General features: G+C 41.9%; 1 protein-coding gene across 3 annotated transcripts in view; it reads right to left on the reverse strand.

Moving 5' to 3' along the window:
• tsc22d2 (TSC22 domain family 2) overlaps positions 1 to 12,255 on the reverse strand; it is a 31,160-nt gene extending 18,905 nt beyond the window's left edge. For 2 of the 3 annotated variants that reach the window (XM_026194273.1, XM_026194272.1), the window contains exon 1: positions 9,939 to 12,255. In XM_026194273.1, coding sequence (XP_026050058.1) covers positions 9,939 to 11,485 — 1,547 coding nt within the window. In that variant the 5' untranslated portion in view covers positions 11,486 to 12,255. The remainder of the gene's footprint in view (positions 1 to 9,938) is intronic. The other variant, XM_026194274.1, reaches the window with a different exon arrangement.
• Between the last annotated feature and the right edge of the window lie 9,931 nt (positions 12,256 to 22,186).

Raw genomic sequence — 22,186 nt, forward strand, 5'->3', positions numbered from 1 at the left:
CCCTGCCACTGTGCCAATGCTCATTATAAGCTACTTTTTCAGACTGCATACAGCAGGATCTATCAAACAACTACCCTTCAGTGCTTCTCGTGGTCTCTCGCAGCAACTAGTTCAGCGATAAAATCCCAACGCACTACCCTTCTTGGCCTTAACTGCTGCCTTGCTTCATGTGGTACACTCCACTGACAACACGGGAAGTGGTAGCTGAATATTTTCCATTGTTTGGTACTGAGTTTTTTTGGCTAACCTCGCTCTGAGCTAGAGCAAGGGGGGTGGCAAAGTGATGAATTGGATGAGTGGTGCACAGAAAACAACAGTGCTTTTTTAAGGATGATTAGCCCTTAAGTGCAGAAACTATAAATATGGATTCTTGAAGCGCAGCGCTGTGTCAGCTGTGTTCATGTTTCACAGCTCTGCAGCAGCTGATAAGAATGTGGGTGAAATATTTTAACATGTTAAACATAGAGGCTGACTCAGACGTAAAGTAGAAAGGCACGACGGTGTGAAAGCTCAGAAGGAACCAGTCATCCCATCTCACCACGGTGATGTCCGAGAGGTCAACTTGTCTCACACTGATTAATGTTTTTCAAAAAAAGAAAGAAAAACAACAAAGTATTAGTGCTCGCAATTAAAGAGTATAAAAGGGGGGGGGGGGGACAACATGGGCGTGATTAGTGCTTCTACAAATTTCTGCATTTTCCCCCCTGAAGAAATCAAGTCTGATTCATAAGGGGATGACACAACAGGTTCAACAAAGCGTTATGAAAAGAATAAATATTTCATTGAGCTACACCCGCAGATACTTGAAGATAATTAGAGGAAGTTATTTGTTAGAAGCTGGGATTTAAATCTGCAAAGGCTCCCTAAGTAAAGACAACAAGTTTAGGCACTTATGACAGATCCATCCTGATGCAGTGATAAGCCAAGGTGCCATCTGTTCAGATGTTGGTTTGAATGAGCGACTGTATGGTTATCAGACTACCCAGCCACAATGACTCACGTCCGTTTCCTTGCAGAAGTCTGCTCATTGTAAGACATCAGAGAAGGTGTTTCGGTGTTGGGGGCAAACTTAAACTGCGGCATAGTGCAGACAAGAGGAGACACTCGAGACAAACTCAACTTTAGAAAAGGAAAAGGGGGAAGACGGCAGAGGAAGCGGGCCACTGAATATGAAACTGTACATCAAAGTATGAAAGGAAACGGAAGTTCTTACAGAATTTGCACATTTCTCAGTTGATGACAGAAATGGATGCAAGATTCATCTTGCAAAAGAAATATGATCTCGGCTGACCTTTCGAGCAGGTTGTGCTCGTCTTCCTTACTTGTAGAGAACTTGTGACTAAATCATTCAAAACTGACTGCAGTGCTGCACCCACATAACCAGATTAAACTGTGTTTTTGAGGGGGAAAAAAATGCAAAAAAAATAAAGGAAGCCACTGTAACGCGTTTTATTTTCTTTGCCAAAATTGTCCAGGTCAAATGAGGTGCAGATTTTAAACTGATTTGTCTAACTGCATAGCTACACACTCGAAATACCTCAATGGGAAGAAGACGGACTTAAGGAGAGGGAAAAAAAACTGGCAGTGATTGGTTACTGAAAAGGACAATCACAGAGGCAGCCAAACATGAGCACCGTCCTAAAGTCTCAACTTCACTCTTTCAGTCAGTCCCACGCTGCCATACTGCAACATACACAGAGGAGGACCAGAAAGCAGTGAAGAGTCACAGGCACCAGTGAGCCAGACTAAACCCACTGAAAGCAGGAGAGAGCTCTGAGAGGATGGATGACTCAAATGCAGCTGCCTGCCATGCTTTCCACACATCCTCATTACTCACTATGTAGACATCTTGGGCTCTGCGGGGCCCGAGGCTCTAAAACCTCGTTGTTCAGCCATTGCTTCTCTCTCTAAGAAGACTGAATGGCTCGACACACAGCTCCGCATTTTCTAAAGCAACTGGTTGTTGCTGAGCAGAAGACTTTTATATCCCACAGACTTGCAGCCGACTGGCTTCTATTCGTGAACAGCTCTGATCTGCGGTCAGCCTTGAAAGCCTTGAACCACAAAAAGACATTATCCCAGAACTGCTGAATCACCTCTCCACTGCATTAACCCCAAATTATTTGAATGTTCTCGTTCTTCCTGCCCTTCCCCATTACAAGCTCCTTCTCCTTCTGCCCTCTTTTGATTTCTCATTTTAAGCATTTTTTTTTTTTTTAGAATTAATCAAAAGGAGAATAAGAAAGTGAAACTTGGTTGTGTGACCAGTTCTGCCCAGTTGCCCTAAAATCGTAGCATCTGACACTTGCAAAGAAACAGTCCACGAATAAACTTTGACAAGCTTTTCTCTCTTTCACTTCCTCTATTTTGTATCAGAATATCTTACTTTACCGTAACCCAACAGACGGAGATAACAAAGTCGGACATAAGTGAGGTGACTTCTGAGGAAGAAGACACTGAAGCGCCACAGTCGTCAAAAAGAGTACCGTTTTAAACATGCAAAAGTGCCCTAATGGTCACCGAGTTGCATGCAATTTTGGTCTGAACAGGCCAGTGAAAGTGGAAAAAGGATTTTCTTGGCCCTTAGCCTAAACTCACTTCCTAAAACTGAAAGCACTAGCAGTCGCAAAGAGAAAAAACAAAACTACATTTAGACTTTAAATAAAGAAACCTCAAGAAAACAAACCATGATACAGTTTCCTGGTAATCACAGATACCGCTGGTAAGCATTTTATCATCTGCTACATAACAATTGTACACGTGACAAGCTTTTCACTGACGGAGTTTGATCGGCACATCAAATGCTGTTGCACTAATAAGTTGACTGGTGAAAAGTCCACATGGTATCCACCTGCACCGATGTGCAAATAGCACGTGTAATATCAGGTAAATTCACAGCCAGCAACAGGTCAGCCAACCTTCTGCACGCATTACTAAGCAGAGATGCAACAATCCAGCATTTTCCAATCCAATCGAATACCTTGGGTGTGGGCATCTACAGCTACCAATCCGATACCAGTTTTAAATTAATAAGCTGTAATCCTAACTGTGAGGATTGTGTGAATTAAATGAAAATTGTTTTAAAATGAAAAGGCGCTATTAATCGAATTTATTTACTTTTCCTTCTCATAGGCTTTTTGCATGGGGAGCTGCCAAACAGCTGGAGTAAAGTGTCATATAATCGAATTGGGGAGAATTCATTATGTTACTAAAAACTTCCCAACAACTGTTAAACCAAATATAATATATAAACCAAATAACAAGCGTCGAGAGAAAGCATCGCTGTGGTGAAGTCTTTCTGATCATGTCGATTCATGTTCAGCGTTTGTAGCTAAGAAAACACTTTTGCAAACACACAAACAGAATGTGTGAGTGTTGCAGCTGTGAAATATCTCCAACCTGCAGCCACATTGCTAAGCTTAGTTTTGCTGCTAGCAGCTAAGCTATCGCACAGTCAACACACGACACTACAGGACTGAATGGATCAAACCATGGATCAGTTCATTGTTGCCAACATTCAATCCAGCTTTTTTGCTTTTTCAGTATCAGGCTGCACCAGTGTACGTCTTCCACATGTAGTTTTTCCTTCGTTTGTGGGTTTGCTTCTTCTTACAGCATGATAAGGCTAGACTTTAAAACGTGTAGCCATATGCTGTCCCTCACTGCCTCTGTACATCCGCTGTCAACAGTTTCCAAATAAAAAACAAATAACACTGCGTTTTCAGAATTTAGGTATCGATTGGTACAGCAGAAGTATTGCTTCTGGTGACATCGCTAACATGGACTGGAACATTACACATCAGTCACATGTAGGAAGTACAAACTGGCAACGAGGACCTGTCAACAGCTAGTCCCTCACCTGGGAGGCCACCCTTTGAAAAGAGCTGAAGCATAACTATCATACTGTAACCACTCAGTCGAACCTGTTTTATACTCAGATTTGAAAAAACACCATCGGTTTACAGACATTGTCCTCATTCCTGGAACGTACTCAGGTTGATTTAATTGCTTTGCTTCCAGCACAAACTGAGTTAGCTACAGTGGCCCGCCAGGCTCTTGGCTGTTTACTTGCCTTGGCAGACCCGTCCTATTTGGAAGTGATCCCCTGACCACATCTTGCTGCGATAACAGGGTGGGTCCTGCTATGCTAACTTTTTCCGCCACTTTACCTCACACCACTGACCTCTGTGAGTCTTTATTTATAAAAATAAAATAAAATAAAAAAACCTAAGAAAAAAAATCTTAAAATCAATTTACTGTGCCATCACATGAAGAGGGCCATTTTTGGCCAAGTTAGTGAAACCAGTAATCAGCACTGTAAGGGTAGTTTGAGGAGGCACGATTAAAAGCCAGATTTGGTCGGTTATTAAGCATGTAAAAAAATGCTGGTGATTGCTCAACCCCTAAACTTCCAGCACAAATTTAAAGCAGAGGGAAGCCCAAGTATGACCTGAGGCTTCTGATGAAAGAACAGCACTGTTATTTAATTAAACCAGAAAAGACAGTTATGGCAAACAAAAAAAACTGCATCAGCAGTTTAGAAACAGACAGAGTGTGTTACCAGCTCCGTTTCAAGAAACAGAGCCGGCACGCTAGACGGAGACAGACAGGAGGGCAAGCTGAGAGGTCTCGCCCAAAAACGGAGCTGTTGCAGACCCGCTTGCTCAGTCTCCAGCCCGGGGCATCCCACAATCACAGCCATTCAGCAGTCCTGGAATATGTCCCCTGGAAGTTCAGGCAGGTCAGCTATCTGTGGAAAATAGCTGCTGCCTTGTCTCCAGGCACTATAGAAACCAAACCAACCAACACACACACACACACACAGACACCATCCCCAAACCTGCCTGTTCATCCCACACTGTTCTCAATCTTTTCCAACTACAAGTCAAAGGGGGTAAGGCACTACAACACATGCACATTCAGACTATCAAAACTGAAAGTAGACATGCTTTCTTAAGGAAAAATATTACCAAAAGTTACCAATAGGGCTGCCACGATTAGTCGACTAGTCACAATTACGTCGACTATCAAAATCGTCCACGACTGATTTAATAGTCGACGCGTCGTTTGAAGCTTTGTAAGATCCCAAAAGACGCAGGAATAAGTTGTAGGATTTAGGAGTGTAATAACGGACTGAAACAGAAGATGGCAGCACTGCATGTACAAGGATGCCAGCTGCCGTTAAACCCCGAAGAAGAAGAAGTAGCTGTGTCCCAGAATTCATAGCGCAGCCCAGCTCAGTTTCCAACAATGGCGGCAGCTAGTTAGTTTTAATGTTACTCTTATTATTCTTTCTGGATCACAAAATAAATGTTTAACATATTTTCAGGCGAGAATGTAGCTGTGGAAACCTCAAATATCTGCTCAGTTTATCAAGACACCACATATTTTCAAAAGCGCTCCGACGTTTTCGGAGAAGTCTGTTACCCACTAGCTCGATAGCTAGCCGGGGGCAAGGCTTACCGGCAAATCGTTTTCAAACCCACTGCCGTCTTTCGCTACTCAGGTTAATATATATAAGTCACTTAGATAACTTCAAAATGTTATTGTTTGGCTTTTTTAGTATTTTATTTGTTCCTGAGAAAATCCTGAGATTAAAGTTATAGTTTTTACACAGCTGAATAAACAACTGATTATCAGAAGTGTGAGATGCTCAAGAATATACTCCAGTGTCCTGTTATATTTTAGATAGCAAGGAGTTTATTAAAATTCACCGAAACAATCTGCAAATTTCATTAAAATTTAATAAACGATCATCTTGTCTTTATTTTTAGTTAGCACATACCGTAAACACTTAAAGCTGTCAGCTAATGATAGTTATATAAGAGCAGATGCATGCTGGTGCAATAAGCTGTAGTTTTACGTCCAGTGGATGATGATCTGATTAGTCGACTAATCGCAAAAATAATCGGTGACTAGTCGACTATCAAAATAATCGTTTGTGGCAGCCCTAGTTACCAATATATATTATAGGCATGGAAGAGAGAAACTGTGGAAAAGGTGGCTTAAGTATTCTTCTTTAGATGAGATCCAAAACAACTCATTTGTGACAAAATAGTCAGCTGAGAACCATTACAGGCTAACCGTTGAGCTACTCGCTAAGCTCTTACTCAGCTTTAAGTCAATCCACTGTTAACACATTCTTGCTGGCAGCTGCTTTAAAGAATGCCATCTGCATTAAATGTTGCCCCCCTTCCAGTAAAATGACTCTCCACTAACTGAGTATCACTCTTCCCCTAAAATGCTGCAGGAGTGTAACTCCTCTGGAGGCAGATCAATCACAGTTTCCCCTAAAACTGAACTCACTGTGCGTCTGACCTTTCACAAAGCTTTGTGTGACATTCAATGTGAATGAGGAGAAATTCACAGCGTAATATTTGAGTTTCCGCAACTTTACTGTGCTGACATTAGTGGACTGTCAGGGAAGTTGAGAAAGTCTGGCAGCTGTCTTGCCCTCTTTTGGTTGGCACATGTAGATCAGCTTGCTTTGCAGATAAGAGCAGCAGTCTTTTAATCTGGTGGAAACCTAAAGTTTATAAACCAAAGCGTGTGATTATATGGTAGCTGTTTCAAACATGCAGAATGACCGGAAATTTCCCTTCACTTGGGTTACTGCCGTTCATATTCTTCGCATACAACTCAGTGTGGAGCTCTCAAATATGAAGGTGCTTATATGCACAAAGGTGAGGAAAGGTAAACAAGCCATTTCCACATGTAAACCTCTGACAACGTCATGACAATCAGTTTACGGCACTGCCCTCTCTGTCACCACATGATGGCAGATTCTGCAGATCGGATGGGTCCTCACTACAGAAACGCTCTTTCATGTTGTTGGTGAGAGTAGGTGTCTGAGCAAAACATGTCAGACACATGACACTGCTTCTCTTCCCTTTTAAAAACAAAACAAAAAAAACATGGACTTTGTACTGTTGGTCTGTTGAGGTAAAGACTGATTCGGACGTGGGCTTTCTCACCACTAATCTGCTTCTGTAAAGGTCTCAAAGCCATATAATCTACATGATCACCACCCATACAAGATAATCACTTGCAACAATATACAGAAGCTGTAATTAATCTTTCATTTTCACCATTTTGGAAGCTTCATCTCAGCCAAACCTACACTTTAGCACAGAAAATGAGTCAAAACAGTATTTCAAAAAGACAAACAGAAAACAAACAGGACCTGCCTGAACTTCCTCAAGAAAAATGGCAACGGTATCGGGCAGGGAAAGGTGGACGCTGTGCGGGAGCAGCTGAGAAAAGTCAGATGTAAGGAAAAAGGCTCTAGTAAGAAGTGGAGGGCATGGGGCAAAGTACCGGGATATAAATAAACCAGGAGTAGTATTTTTTAGTAATAACACGTGAAAACAGAAGGCATTTTTAAAGCATAATCACATGACCTACAGGTACATAATCAATCTGATTTATGTTCAGTTCCTGAAAATGAAACAACAAAATGGCAAACAGTCTCAGAATTAGCTGCAGACTGCATTTTATCCTGTTGCATAATTAAGCCTCCACTGCTGGGCCGCTTGAAACAATGTCATCAATTACACATTATTAATTAACATTCCTAACTGAGGCGTTACAACAGTTAGGAATGGGAGAGTTGAGAGCCAACTGCTCCAACTGATGGAAATCGATTTGTCCCGGGGCAGCTTCATCACTTTATTTGGCGAAGACCGCCGAGCATAGACACTAACCATTCCAAGCTGGAGGAAAATCATTGTCATCTCACAACTCCACCCCCACAATGCTTTGTTCCACTTTTTGTGATGCACTCTAATTCAAAACAGAACAATGAAACTTGGAACAGATTCCTAAGCGAGACAGCGATCGTTCACCCAACGGGAAGAGGACAAGCTGGGTGTGTTTCATTAAAAACTTTTCCTTTTTTACAATCCGTTTCTATCTGAGACTTACAAGAGTTATGAGTTACAAGTTAACATGACACTTTAAGAGATGTGCATAAAAATGATGCCACCGGCAGCCCAACTCGTTTTTCCCCACAACCTCTCCTCACAAAGGTTTTGAGGTCTGTGAAAAATGAGCACGTGAAACAGATAAAATGTTATATTTGTTTCATAAATAGCAACATGCACTTGCAGCCACGAGCAGCAACAAAGGAGGAAAAGTGAAAAACTGAAGTACTGACATATGAACTTTAACCAAAAGGTCAAAATCTACTCTGTATGCTTGTAACAGGGCACAGCATCTCTTACAGTTTCAGGTCAGACCTCGGGGCAGGGGAAAAAAATAAATAAATAAATTTTAAATTAAAAAAAAAAAAAAAGGCTTTTAAACAACATTTCTAAGCATCAGAAAGCGTCACCCCATGTAGCCGAATGAGCTCAACTAGTTTTTCATCAGTTGAATATGCCCCATGTCATGTGCAGGACCAAGAATCTTTGAACTGGAATTTTAACTAAACCTATTGAGCCTGGGTTTAGAGGGGCGGCATTTGATATTAGATCAATGTAACACTATCCATGTTGCTGTAATGCTAATTGTGATGGACCTATGTCAGCACACAGTACTGCTACAATGTTAGAGCAGAGCGAGTGCACACAAAGACAATATATCAGAATATCATGAGTCAACACTGAATGAAGTTGATGTTTCAACATTGACGACTCAGAACAGACCTTAAAGTAGACAGAGCAGAAGGTAGCTATCGTTCAGCTGACTTGGTCAGCTGTGTCATTGCTGACACACAAACAGCTTACGTGCCTACTATCATTTCCACAGGTGTTTGTCATGTAGGTGTGTGTCTCCCGTCTGTCCACACCACCTTCTTGACACGTCCTGTCCTGTTGCCACAATCTACACAATCACTGATGTCACCTTCGTTCACTCAGTCTCACGCACGTGCACAGCAAGAAATCGGCACTTTATGATGACGCACACTGCGATCCGCTCATTATATTCAGCCTTGTTTAATGCTGCTAAGACAAAAAATCTCCAGCAAATATGACTTGCTTCATCAGTATCTGGACTAAAGGCAATAAAAATCAGGACTCTTCTCCTCAAACACACACACCCTACTGCTCTAACTATGTCATGCACAATAAGCACATTAATAAACAGAGACCAACACACGTGTGTGTGTGTGTGTGTGTGTGTGTGTGTGTGTGTGTGTGTGTGTGTGTGTGTGTACGCCATCCAGGTTATTCTTGGCTCAGACATCACCTCTCCAGCAGTACTGTCTGCGTCGAAAAGACCAGCAACATTTCAGCTCAAGGTCTGCAAAGGCCATTCGACAGACCCTAAAGTAGACCACGTGTACATTAGAAGCCCACTGTGTAAGCAAGTGAGGCGTCTGCATTAACAAGGTTGGGAAGACTGGGAAAACTGCTCATGGTGAGTATGCTAACCATCTCTCGACAGAAAGGAGAATTTTTTTTTTTTTTTAAAGCCACATTTGGGGAGGTGGCTGCATAACACCTACTGTCTGTGTTGCAACTTATTCGAGAGCCCGTTATCGTCCAGTCAAAAGCAGAGACACATTCTGTGGCTGAACAGGAGTTTAAGGGATGGTGAAAAGACAACTATTCAGTATGGACTTGATCCAGTGTGAGTGCCCCATTACTGACAAAGACAGAAATTAGCTCCCATCTACACCCGTTTTTATTTGCCCTCTACTCCTCGAATCCAAACTTCCTCAAAAACATAACTCGGAAAAAAAAAATTAAATACTGCTTTGTGTTTGTACTACTGAATACTTAGTCACAACATGCTTTATTTGGGCAGTGATGACGAAAGAGGTGTTCTACACAGTGTTGAGTATGACCACACTGCTCCAGAATGAAACAACAATGCTTAGTGTGAGGGCACACTTCCAGATACAAAGTCGCTAGCTGTAGAAGTCTATTAGTGCTAGATTTTAAGTACAAATAAATAAATGAAAATTTCTTGTAGGCATTTGTTTACTCTCTTACCTGTCCCCGTCCATATCCATGGTAATATGGATGCCAAAGAGGCTGTTGACAGCAGGAGAGGGTGGGTTGGGGCCCTCGCTGAGAGGATTCACACCATCTTTTTCTGGCACCACACCGGCAGTGTGCTGAGGTAGGGCATCAGTATTCGGTCCGCTATCATCTGGCTGGTTACTGAAGACGGGGGGAAGGCCTACTGTGGCTCCTCCGTGAGCCCCCTGGAGCTGGATATGTCCTCCTGGGTGTCCGGGACTTGGCACACCCGGAGAAGTGTTGGTTATACTGGGCACTGTGGAAGGCACATTATGGCCACCGCTGTGAGAGGTAGTGGTGGTGGAAGGTGCAGGAGCAATGCCTAACCCTCCTGAAGGCTGAGTCTGACCAGCGGCCTGACAGGGGGCTACCATAGATGGTGCGCCACCAGCTTGCAGCGATAGGCCCTGGGCTGAAGCTGCTTCTCCACCTGGCACCACTGATCCAGGACCAGTAGGGGTCATTACAGGTGGGGACACTTGTCTAGTTGGGGGTCCTACAGCAATGGAAGTCACAGGAAGGTTCTGAGCGCTCGAGCCAAAGTGGGGCTGATGAGTTGAGTAAGGAAACTGCTGGGCCTGTGGGGCAGCAGGCATGGAAGTATTCTGCTGCATTGTAGATTGGTGCACACCATTGAAGCTGTTAGAGGGGAAGGTCTGAGCAGCTACAGGCAACATATTAACCTGAGCCTGATATGATTGCTGTGATGATGAAGTTGTGTACCCCGTGGGTTGGAAGGCACTTGCTCCGCTTCCTATCTGAGAAGCCAAGCTGTAGCCTTGCTGCCAAGACTCTGAAGGGTGTGGGTGGGCGGGGTTTCCAACAGAGGCAGAGTAGCCGCTCTCCGTGGTGGTGTCCAAAGTCTGAGAACTGCTAGTGAAGACAGAATTACCAGTGGCTCCTAATCCACTGTCCCGGTCTAAACTGAGGTCATGAGTCAAAGTGGACTTTATACTGTCACTCCGATTAATATTTGAATCTGAATCTCTCTCATAGTACTCAGTACATGTCCACCTGCCCCGTCTGAAGGGCTCTCCAGTACCATGGTCAAGTTTGATAACTCTGAAACGGGAAGTAAAGTTGGTGCTCACGGGAGCTGTCTGAGCAGCAGTGCTAGATACAGTGGAACCAGGGACCGCAGTGGTGGCTGAGCCTGAAACAAAGGGCTGAGCTGTAGCTGACATGCCCACACTTCCTCCAACACTATGTGGGGTAGCACGCCCAGAGACCATACTGATATTATGAGAGAGCCCCCCGTTGACAGGCCCCGTGTTAGGCAGCTGGCCCTCCTGAGACTCCCCGGCATTGCTTAAGGTTTCCTCGGATGAGCTCCTGTCACACACCCCCAGTTCACCCCGAGAGCCGTCAAATATTTCCGACGACACATCCTCCGTCCGGGATTCGTCCGGATCGTCCAAGCTCTCGGCGTCGTCAGGGATGGTGTTCGCCGCCACCTGAGCCTGCGTTACACTCGTGATCTGGAAACAACTTTTCTTCTTCGCCTGCATTTTCGACATGTTGACTAACTGCGTCAAGTTCTGTCAGCTCCCAGATGAAACCAAGAGCTGTGCTTACTGCTCTTGCTAAGTGTTCACAGATAAAGGATTTGACACAGGCATGTACCGTCACAGTACATTTCCATACCGTTCCTCTTTCTTCTCCCTCCTGTCCGAGGAAAAAAAACGTGTCACAACCGAGGCCAGACCACGACAGGAGTCCCGCAACGTTTCCGCGGTGTCCGGTCGCAGCAGACGGGCCGAAGCTCTTCTCCTCCTCCCGGCCTCTCTCTCCCTCTCACACACTGTCCCTCACACACATACACACACACACGGTCGGCCTTCCTTGTGTCCCGGCAGCGGAGTTGTAAACAGGCCCTTGTCAAAGTTCTTGCTGAGCAGCTGCCACCGGTACTTTAGTCTGAGGCGGGCCCGGTGTCTCAGACCACTCTCCTCTCTCAGCTATATATGTACTTCTGAGCAGTTAGCCAAGTTATCTGATGTTAGCTACTTTTCCCTACCTCGGCACCAGCATGTGCGACATCATGATGTAAACAACTCCTCGGCTTGTCAAAAAATAATATATAATCCAGCAGTGTGGGAAGAAAACGTCCCAAAGTCGGCGAAGTTTGGCTCTCGCCGTGGGGACAGCTCACTTTTGGCAGCAGCTACTAGCAACTAGCTGACAGATAACCACTTTACTACGGCGGCTGTGAGCTAACGGGCAGCTAACTCCTGCCCGCCGCTCTCCTTACGCGACAAGATGGCAAGCCGAAGTGCATCCTGGGTATGGAGGTCAAACTACTTTTCGGATATCTTAAAAGTGAATTTCACAAATTAAAGGCACATTTTTAAATATATCAAATCTTTCAATTTAAACCTGCCAAAAATAAAAAAAACTATAGTTTATTTTACGTTAAAACCTTTTACATTAAAAACGACTCCGTTCATTGCCGTCGTCAGTTCCGGTTGACGTCACACACGCAGTGGAAGCGGAACGATTCCGCCAGTGTTTCGTTTATAGATTGAACTGTTTTGAGTTTTTTTGTGTTTTCAAACTGATTTTAAATCCACCTTTTGTGTATTGCCATGTATTACAGCGTTTCATATTCGACAGCGCCCCCATAAATCTTCTTAGTTAAAAAAGCAACAGTTTATTTTTAGCTGTACGCCTTTAAACTGACCTCTTTTACAAGAATCGGTTTCTATACGGGAATAATGCGTGACACATGTACTTTTGATCCATACCTAATATTTTATAGAGTCGTGGCAGTGAGTCATGACGGGTAATTGTTTATGGATGAATCATTTAATTAATCTTAGAGCGCCTATCATAATCATTCAAAGCTTGCTTAAGTAACTCAGCTTAGTGCTGTGTATTAATATCTGTGACTAAAAGTTACTACAACTTAAAAGTGAAAAACAGATCATACACATGAGAAGATCTCACATTAGGCTGTTGCTGCTGGAAAACGTTGACATGAAGCTTTTATCACACAGTCCCAATTCTAAAGAAAGTAAGGGTGCTATGTAAATAGAAACTCAATGTAATCATTTTCTAATCTCAAAAACCATATAATGTAATATTTAATATAACTATTTCATAGAAAATATGAGCGAATTGTGAATTCAAGGGGAGCAAAACATCTCAAAAAATTTTGGATGGTGCAACAAAAAGCTGGAAAAGAAAGTGATATTTGAGAGACACAACTGGAGGAACATGCTGTAGGTTAGGGTATCTGGCAACATAATATAAAAAGAGCAACTTACAGATGCAGACTTCACAAATCTGCAAACATCCTCCTCCACAAATTTGGACACAATTTCAGAAACACTGTGAACACTGTGTTTGTTATGCTATCCACAAACGAGGTTAAAGCTCTATCATGCAAAAAAGAAGGAAAACTGTTGAATCAAAATTTTTAATTCATTTTAGTAAACATGGACGTTCCATCCTCCTGACTAAAGAGAAGAGGGACCATCAAGCTCATTATTTTATCATTAGTCCTTTAAAAAGCCTGTGTCTCTGATGGTATAGGAGTGCGTTAGTGCCTACGGCATTGACAACTCGCACATCTGGAAAGGCCCCATCAATCCTGAAAGGCTTATACAGGTTCTACAGCAACATATGCTCCGATCCAAGTCCATCAGCTGGTCTCCTTGGGCTTATGGACTGCTGTTAAAAGGTGATAACGGTGATAAACATGGCCCTGTCAAACCTTTTTGACACGTATTGCTGCCATCAAATTCAAAATGACCTTATTGTTTCCTTAAAGTTTTGGAAGTTTCAACATTGGATGTGTCTTTTTCATTGGATTTATGAGAATTGAAAATCACTGTGTTCTGTTTTACATTTTACACACTGTCCTAATTTTGGGGGGATTGTGGTTGTAATTTTTTTAAAATATTAATTTACCACCATTAACGTCTAGCTGATAATTACACTCAGTCTTAAAGTTTTATCCCTCACTGAAATCTGTGAGCTCACACATCCTAACAGAAAATACGGGTCCAGATCAGTTGTGTCATTTGTCAAAACAATTAATTCCAATACATCACAGTTGTTGGAAGACTGCCAATTGTCATTCCCAGTTGTGTCCATGAGACAGGAAATGATTCACTTGGCTCATGGGCAGGTTGACCAGAGGTCAAATTATATGACAGAGTGTTTGTGAGAAACAAATAATTAGTGTTTTTGTTTTTTTGTCTGTGTGTGTTTTTGTTTTTTGTTTTTTTGTTGGGGGTGGAGCTGGGGGGGTTGAGGGGGGTTGCAATAGTCAACATGTGGAAGAATGTACACATGGCCAAGCAGCGTGGCAGGGACCAGGAAACCAGTGATCCCTGTTTCAATCCAGCGGTTCAGTGTGGACAATGGAGGACTATAAATACCTCGGAGTACATATAGACAATAAACTGGGCTCTGTTAAAAACACCTCTGCACTTGGGGCGGCTGAGGTCTTTCAACATTTGTCGGTCAATGCTGTCAGAGTCTATTGTGGCCAGTGCCATCCTCTATGCTGCTGCATGCTGGGGCAGCAGGTTGAGGGTCGCAGATGCCAACAGACTCAATAAACTGATCCTCGAGGCCAGTAATGTTTGGGGATGGAGCTGGACTCCCTTAAGGTGGTGTTGTAGAGGCGGATGTTGTCCAAGATAAGGGCAATACCTTATAATACCTGCTAGACAATACCTCCCACCCACTCCACGACATGCTGGCCAGTCACAGGAGCATGTTCAGTGAGAGACTGAGATTACCGAAAAGCACCACTGAACAACACAGGAAATCATTCCTGCCTGTGTCTCTCTCTCTCCATACAATTCCTTCATCTTGTTGTACAGTACACAAGTACATTAGTTACACCCTTTTGCACATCCTCTATAGTGAAAATAACAAATAACAAGTTTTATAGTTTACAGTGAAATGTCAATCATATCATATATTTAATCGCTGTAATATTGTGGATATTTATAATTACATTCATTTAAATATATTATATCATTTAACTTTGCAATAAATTGTATTATTTAATTTAGTTCAGACTGTTACTGTTCTTATTGTCTTGGAGTTTCCTTAAGGATTAATAAGGTATTTTTCTTCTGATTCTTGCACACAGGATGAAGCGGCTTTTGCACAGTTTCAAACTAATTTATTTATTTATTAACCTTTATTTAACCAGGAAGATCCCATTGAGATTAAAAACCTCTTTTTCAAGGGAGACCTGGCCAAGATAGGCAGCAGATCATAACTAACGATTCGTTTTCATACAATATCTGCAAAAATGGTGCTCACTCTGTGCCCCAGGGCAGCTGTGGCTACAACTGTAGCTGCCTCCACCAGTGTGTGAATGTGAGAGTGAATGAATAGTGGAATTGTAAAGCGCTTTGATGGCCCCGAAAAGTGCTATATAAATGCAATCCATTATTATTATTATTATTATTATTATTATTATTATTATTATTATTATTATTATTATTATTATTATTATTATTATTATTATGAATATGTTCACACAGTATTTGTTTTTTGTTAAATTCAGTGCACACAGGGTTAAGCTGTTTGTCTTTTGAGTTAGAGATAATTTTGTAAATTGTATATGTGAGTATATCTGTGGGAAACTTGTTTCACAAGCTTTCAACTGCTTAATTTGGACTATAATTCAAACAAATGTAAAATGAAACAAAATCCACATTTATATCTTTTTATTTGTTGAAACTGCCCACACGATGAAGCCTTTTAATCCTGGTACAAACTCAGACTGTCTGGGTTATCATCCGGCATGACCGGACACGAAGAGCTGCTGTCAGTGCTTTCCAAACATGGCCTTTGTGTCATTCCCATTAGTTTGTCATTCTTGCTGTGTAATTTCCATTATTATCTCAGATTATCATTTTGTTTCTCTAAGTTTGTTAAAATAAACTGGCCCTCTGACCACTGGTGGTGGTCAGAGGGCCCGGTGGCGCCAGTGTCCAGCAGCCTCGCCTCTGTCAGTGCGCCCCAGGGTGGCTGTGGCTACAATGTAGCCGCCATCACCAGTGTGTGAATGTGTGTGTGAATGGGTGGATGACAGATTGTGTAAAGCGCTTTGGGGTCCTTAGGGACTAGAAAATAAACAAATACAGGCCATTTACCATTTAAAAAAACACATTCTTAAAAAGTAGCTTTTGTTATAGTAACGTAAAGGCCCATAAACTGGAGGGCATTAACACATGTGGCCTTGAGCGCTCACTCCTCTGGGGACAGAAATATTTTCATTATGGACAGAAGTAAAACCTGTTTAAAAATAGAAGGGGAGGAGGAGCGGGAGGGTGGAGCCCGGTTGTGACACATCTCATATCTGAGTAATGTGTTTGCTGGCCAGGTGATTTCACAATGCAAACTTGAATTCATGCGGCCGCAGTGACTCAGACAGCATGAGTGGCTCTATTGCTACTCACAAGATACGAATCCCAAGATGTGAATCACACAGATTTAATGATATGGGCTCATAAAACCTTTGGCAAAATGGGGGGCGTGTAGTCTTGTGTATTATCTCAGAGTGTACATATTGTATATGCATGTGTTCATATATTGCTTGCACTTTGGATTAGATGGCAAACTGCTCTTTATTGTTTGAGTTCTATACTTTTTCAGTGACATTAAACTAAGTCTAATCTAGTCTAGTTTTCAACACCATAACCTATTTTTCCAGATTTTATCCACACTAGTAACTGATATTGACTTATTTCCAATGACCTGATGGCTAGAGGTTATTGCGTCAGAAAAAAGCAAAGGCTTGTGCTCAACTGCTGGGTAGTTTGTCACAAGGTCAGTGCATGACACAAAGAAAAATAAATGTGTCATAGCTGATTATTTCAGAGGCTTCAGTTGCTTTACAGTAAAGAAGGATTGTTTTTCATGACTTGTCACAAAGCTTACATTTCTCTGTTATTTTTGCTTGTAGCGGTAAGTTGTGAAAGCTTGCAAGGGATCTGAAAAATTGAAATGTGATGATAGGTTACAACACAATTAAATTTATATAGCGCCACATCACATTAGCAGTCACTTTAAGGCGCTTGTTATTGTAAGGTAGACCCTACAATAATGCAGAGAAAATCCCAAACAACCCTGTATGAGTAAGCACTTGGCAAAAGTAGGAAGGAAAAACTCCCTTATAACAGGAAGACATCAGCTCAGGATGGGGCAGCCGTCTGTTGCGACAGGCTGGGGGGAGTCATCATGGTGGTTTGAACAAAGCTGCAGTTAAATTTCCTTCAAGGGTCCTTTGTTGCATCTCTTTCCTCTCATTTCCTGTCACTTCTCATCTGTGATTGTTTGCAAAGGTTAAAATGTAGGAAAATAAATAGATTTATTTACTTTCTTCTTTGCTGTAGCTAAATGTGCACAGTGACATCCACGTCCAAGTGAAAAATTCCATGTTTCTATCATCAGAATAAATATGTTTAAAGACTTGCACAGTGTAGTTAGAAGTATTGCTTCATTTCTCTGTTTATTATTTGTATTTATTATTTCATGAGGGAAATAAAGATGTTAATCTGCCTTCACAAAGGAAGAAGGTTTCTTGGGTTTTTTCCCCACATAAAACAAACAAACAAAATTATGTTTTTAAGGTCAGCACCCTTCATGCTCTTTTAATTTAGTCAAATATAGTACAGATGTTCCAAGTAAATGTATTTAACTCTTTTGTAGAGTTCATTTTTTTGTTACTCATCCAGCATTTGTGGGTCTTTAAAGTCAATACAGCCATGATTATTTAAGTAAAAATACTTAACAGATATTTACTTTATTCCAGTTCCAAACAATGCAGACCACATAATTAATATTCAGAATTGACCCTAGTTAAAAAGGTACCATTCGTTTTTTGTATTTTTGTCACAAACAGAAAATTATGGGTGAAAAAAAAAACATGTTTATCTTAAGCAGAGTTCAGCCCAGTTGAATAGTCTGTTTGTGCCAGCCTATAAAAATATCTGTGTTGTGTAAGTGCTTCTTGTACTTGATGATGTGTCGTCCTGCCAATCTTTCACACACACAATGCAGCTGTTCTTTTTGAATCTAACAGAATTTAGATTAAATCAGGGAGCATCTCCTGTTTTGAATTTCTGAAAAGTTGGCTCATCTCAGAGTTCACTGATGCTTCTTCAAACTCACTTTCACTACACTCTGAATTGATTTTGTTGCTACAGCACCTGGTCTACTGAAGGTTGGAGTCCTTGTTGTAAGGTTCTGGGTTGGAGTCCGTTTCCTGCGTGTTGACATGGAGGAAACAAGCAGCAATGACTGAGCAGGCAACGAAGGACCAGGGTAGGACATTTATACACATGATAATGAGGTGAGGGATAAACAGCTGGGAGATAGATCAGGAATACCGAGGAGAGGGAAGTTAAACTAGACAGTGCAGACAAAGGACCGACAAAACAGCAAGTAACTAAACATGAAATCAAAGACAAAATCAAGACAAAGCAATGCAAAACAGAACACAGAGACATGAACAGACATAAGAACATTAGAGAGGAAAGAGATGTAAACTAAAACCAAGATAGGAGCCAGGGGCTTAAAACCAAAGAAACATCATTGAATACTGCAACAAGGCCCAAAACTCAACACTCTGTCCTGGACTCAGGAACCCTAACACTATCCAGTAAATCTTCTCTCTCGTCTAAAATCCCTGAGCAGAGAATCTTCTTCAAGTGTCTTCATCAAATAAACAGCTCAACACAGGAGAAGCTGTTTATTCCCAACCCCAATTTACAGCTGGTTACCTCTACACTTTCATGACCCACGGGTCCAGTGGACCCAAACAACACATTTTTCATTTCAGATCAATTTTACTTATAGCACCAAATTACTACTGTCGCCTCAACACATTTTCTATTATACAGTAAAGACCCTACAATCAGATGACTTACAGCTGTCTTAAAGCTCCTGGTGAGAGTGGGAAAGAAAAACTCTGCTTCAACAGGAAGAAACTTCTGACATAATTGGACATAGTAGAGAGCTGGAGTTTAAAATTAATTACTGTATAAATAAATGTGTGATGCCAGTGTGAAGTCCCACAATGCCACACAAAGGTTAAGGAAGCTGCTGTCAGTGTTTCATTTTAAAAGAAACACTCAAGCAAAGTATGAGAAGGACAAGGTTGCACTTTATTGCTTCGGTCACTTCCTGCAAGTGTTCAGAACAAAATTGGAAATATTTTGTTTGATGTAAAACTAAAAAGCCGAATGAATTCTGTTTGAATGCAACACAAGGACACTTCACTCAGCTCAGAGACTCCAGATTTCAACCCTACGACCTCTACCTCCACTCTGATCTTCTTTGCATTTTCATTAAAGCTTTTTTTTCAAGGATGATGAATAGCGCAGGTTGAAAATAGCATTGCTATGTTATTCCCCTAACACAACTCGCTCTCATTAAATTACACAGTTACATAATGTCCGGATGGCAACTCACAAGGTCTGCTTGACAAAAACAATTTCATTTGGTTCTTAGATAAGACAGAAAAGATGGAAAACAGCCCACAACATGAGAATTCATGACTAAATGTCGAAGCAATAGACCTCATTTTATTTAAAATCTAATGAAAGCAGAAGCAAGAATGCAAGTGTTGAAAACTATATAAAGAATCTTTTTAATCGTTGGGTAGCACAGCAGGGAAAAGCCACACTGTTGAAGTAAAAACATGTAATTTTTCTGTTGCACACAGCTCTGGTATGTTGTTTCACGGTTAGATATGTTTTTATTAGCTGAACATCGCTTTGTGTTTCTCTCTAAATGGACCTGGAAACAACTCCTTGTAAAAACAATATTGCAACATCAGTTGCAACAAGCCCTCTATACTTAGATGCTCTCCTTTAGTAGCAGGCTGTGCGTGGGCTTTCCCAGCCCCAGCCAAAGTGTTTGTGTAGCTGGTTGTGTTTATTTACTCTGGTCTGAGGGCGAAGACTACCAGGCTGTGCTGCGAAGCGTGTCCCAGTCCAGCACGCTGGGTCCACTTTCAGTTTGCCACCACAGGAACAAGACAGGCCTTGTGCCGCCTGTATTTTGGGGCCCGGGGTCCAGGCCAGCGGTCACTTTCAGCAGCCCAACCTGAGGAACTTCTGGCCTTTAGCAAAGCATTGTGGCCCTTGAGAGTACATGATTAACAAACAGCCTGACCAAACATCAATCAGGACTCGCTAAAAAAAGAGATTCCCAAGAGAGAAGTGTACAAGGGGTTGGTTCAGGGCAACTTGACCAGCCTGAAAGTGAAAAAAAGTCACATCCACGTGAACCTTGTGCACGGTTTCAGGTTTACTGGGCTCCGTTTCCACAGAAAACACACCTTGACTTGTTAGTCCTGACCGGGAGCATTTACTTCTCCATGTCTGACTGCTAATAAAAGTAAGTGTTAAATAAAGTCAAACTGCCATGATGAGTATGCTTTTCAAGGTGCAGCTCTGTTCCCCCCACATGAGGCCGGCTGTGAGTTCGAGCGATGCACAGAAACAGCTCAGAGTTAAAGTCTGCTATATTTTTGGAGGCTACTGCTCATAGTTTTCTCTCATTCCATAGTTTTACCTCATAAATCCTCTCAGGGGAAGCCTATTGGAAGCCCAGATGAGTTGTTGCACAATATTCTGACATTATATAACACAGTATGTGATGTAATCCATAAAATGCAAAGATTTCCCCTATATGGACATGGCATTGAACCGAGCTTTCAAGTAATGTTGCAATACATAAATAACGTGATGTTCGGTGGCTTGTTTTGACACTGAGTGTACTGCATATGTCACCTAACTCGTCGAAACTCACCGGAATAATCGTTTTTTTTCCTTTTGGAGCTTTTTCCACTAACTGTGAAAACTCTGACTAATAGAGTTGACTTCCTTGTGTGTAGAACATCAACACACAAGGAAGGCAACATCGGCGTTGCATGTGAAATCATTTCTGCTGAACCTGCTTGTGTAACATGTGTTTTTGTTCCTTCTAATTTCCTTCAAAACCAAAGGCAGGTTGCATACAATGTCATGCTTCAGGAGACTACCAGGGAATTTGGACAAGATTTTCCCTTCAAACTCTGAATCAGAGGCGTTGAGTCCCTACGCAGCTGCATTCATCATCTTCAGTGCAATCCCTTCAGAATTTTAAGCTGGGACAAAGAAGTGAGAAGGCCCTGCTTTGTCTTCTTCCCCGAGAGGAGGGCTTCATGTCGTTACAGAGCAACAGAGCGGTTTGTCAGTATTACTTAGATGAGTGCACATACACTATAATGATACATGTAATGCAATTTATCAAAATCTAATTATAGCTGGAGGACTAAGACTTCAATGTCATCTTAGAACATGTAGGCTAATTTAATGTTGGATCTGGGAGCCAAATCACAAGTTCAGGGAACTGCTTTCTAGTTGTGCTGAGATTTACAGTGATGTCTGCATTTGTTTTTCATTTATTGAAACTAACAGAAACTACAGTAAAAATTAATTAGCAGTCACTGCTGGGAGCACCAGTCATATGTGCTTTGACTCACCTTTTTGTTGCACCACCTTAATTTCTCCAGAAAAACCACAAAATTACAGTGCAGGAAAGATGCAGAGCAAGCATGGTTTCTATGAGCCATAGCAGCATCTCTCTCTTTTTTTTATTATTGTTATAATGCTTTTCTACTGTATTTGAGCACACACACACACACACACACACACACACACACACACACACACACACACACACACACACACACACACACACACACACAAACCCTCAAATGAACGCACCAAGAGCTACCTGGTATTTAGTATTTTACCCAAGGATATTTCCCCATGCAGACTGGAGGAGCCCACTTTACCTCCTGAGCTACAGCCGCCCCAACTGGTGATGATGGTGCAGTGTGATCTTTTGCACACTGGTCTAAAATCTCATACAAGTGCTACTCAGCGTTGCACTAGAGACAAAGGACAAGCCTTTTTGGGGGTGTTTTACTCCTACACTGTGTTGCAAACTCCCACTCCTGAACAAGACATAAACAATAAGAGCGCAGACATGCATATAATATGTAAGGAGTTTTCCAACCGTACTCCCACTATAAAGCACTGCATGAATTCATGTGTGATGGGGTGAATGAAGCTTGTGATTAAAAAAAAGTACTTTGAGTGCTCAGTCAGAGTAGTGACGTGCTATTTAAAGCCTGAATGTGTCTTTGCTTGAAATAGAAATGCATATGTTCCTATGTTCCGGTAATTTTC

Source organism: Astatotilapia calliptera, chromosome 15 (assembly GCF_900246225.1).
Source record: "Astatotilapia calliptera chromosome 15, fAstCal1.2, whole genome shotgun sequence".
Classification (NCBI taxonomy): domain Eukaryota; kingdom Metazoa; phylum Chordata; class Actinopteri; order Cichliformes; family Cichlidae; genus Astatotilapia; species Astatotilapia calliptera.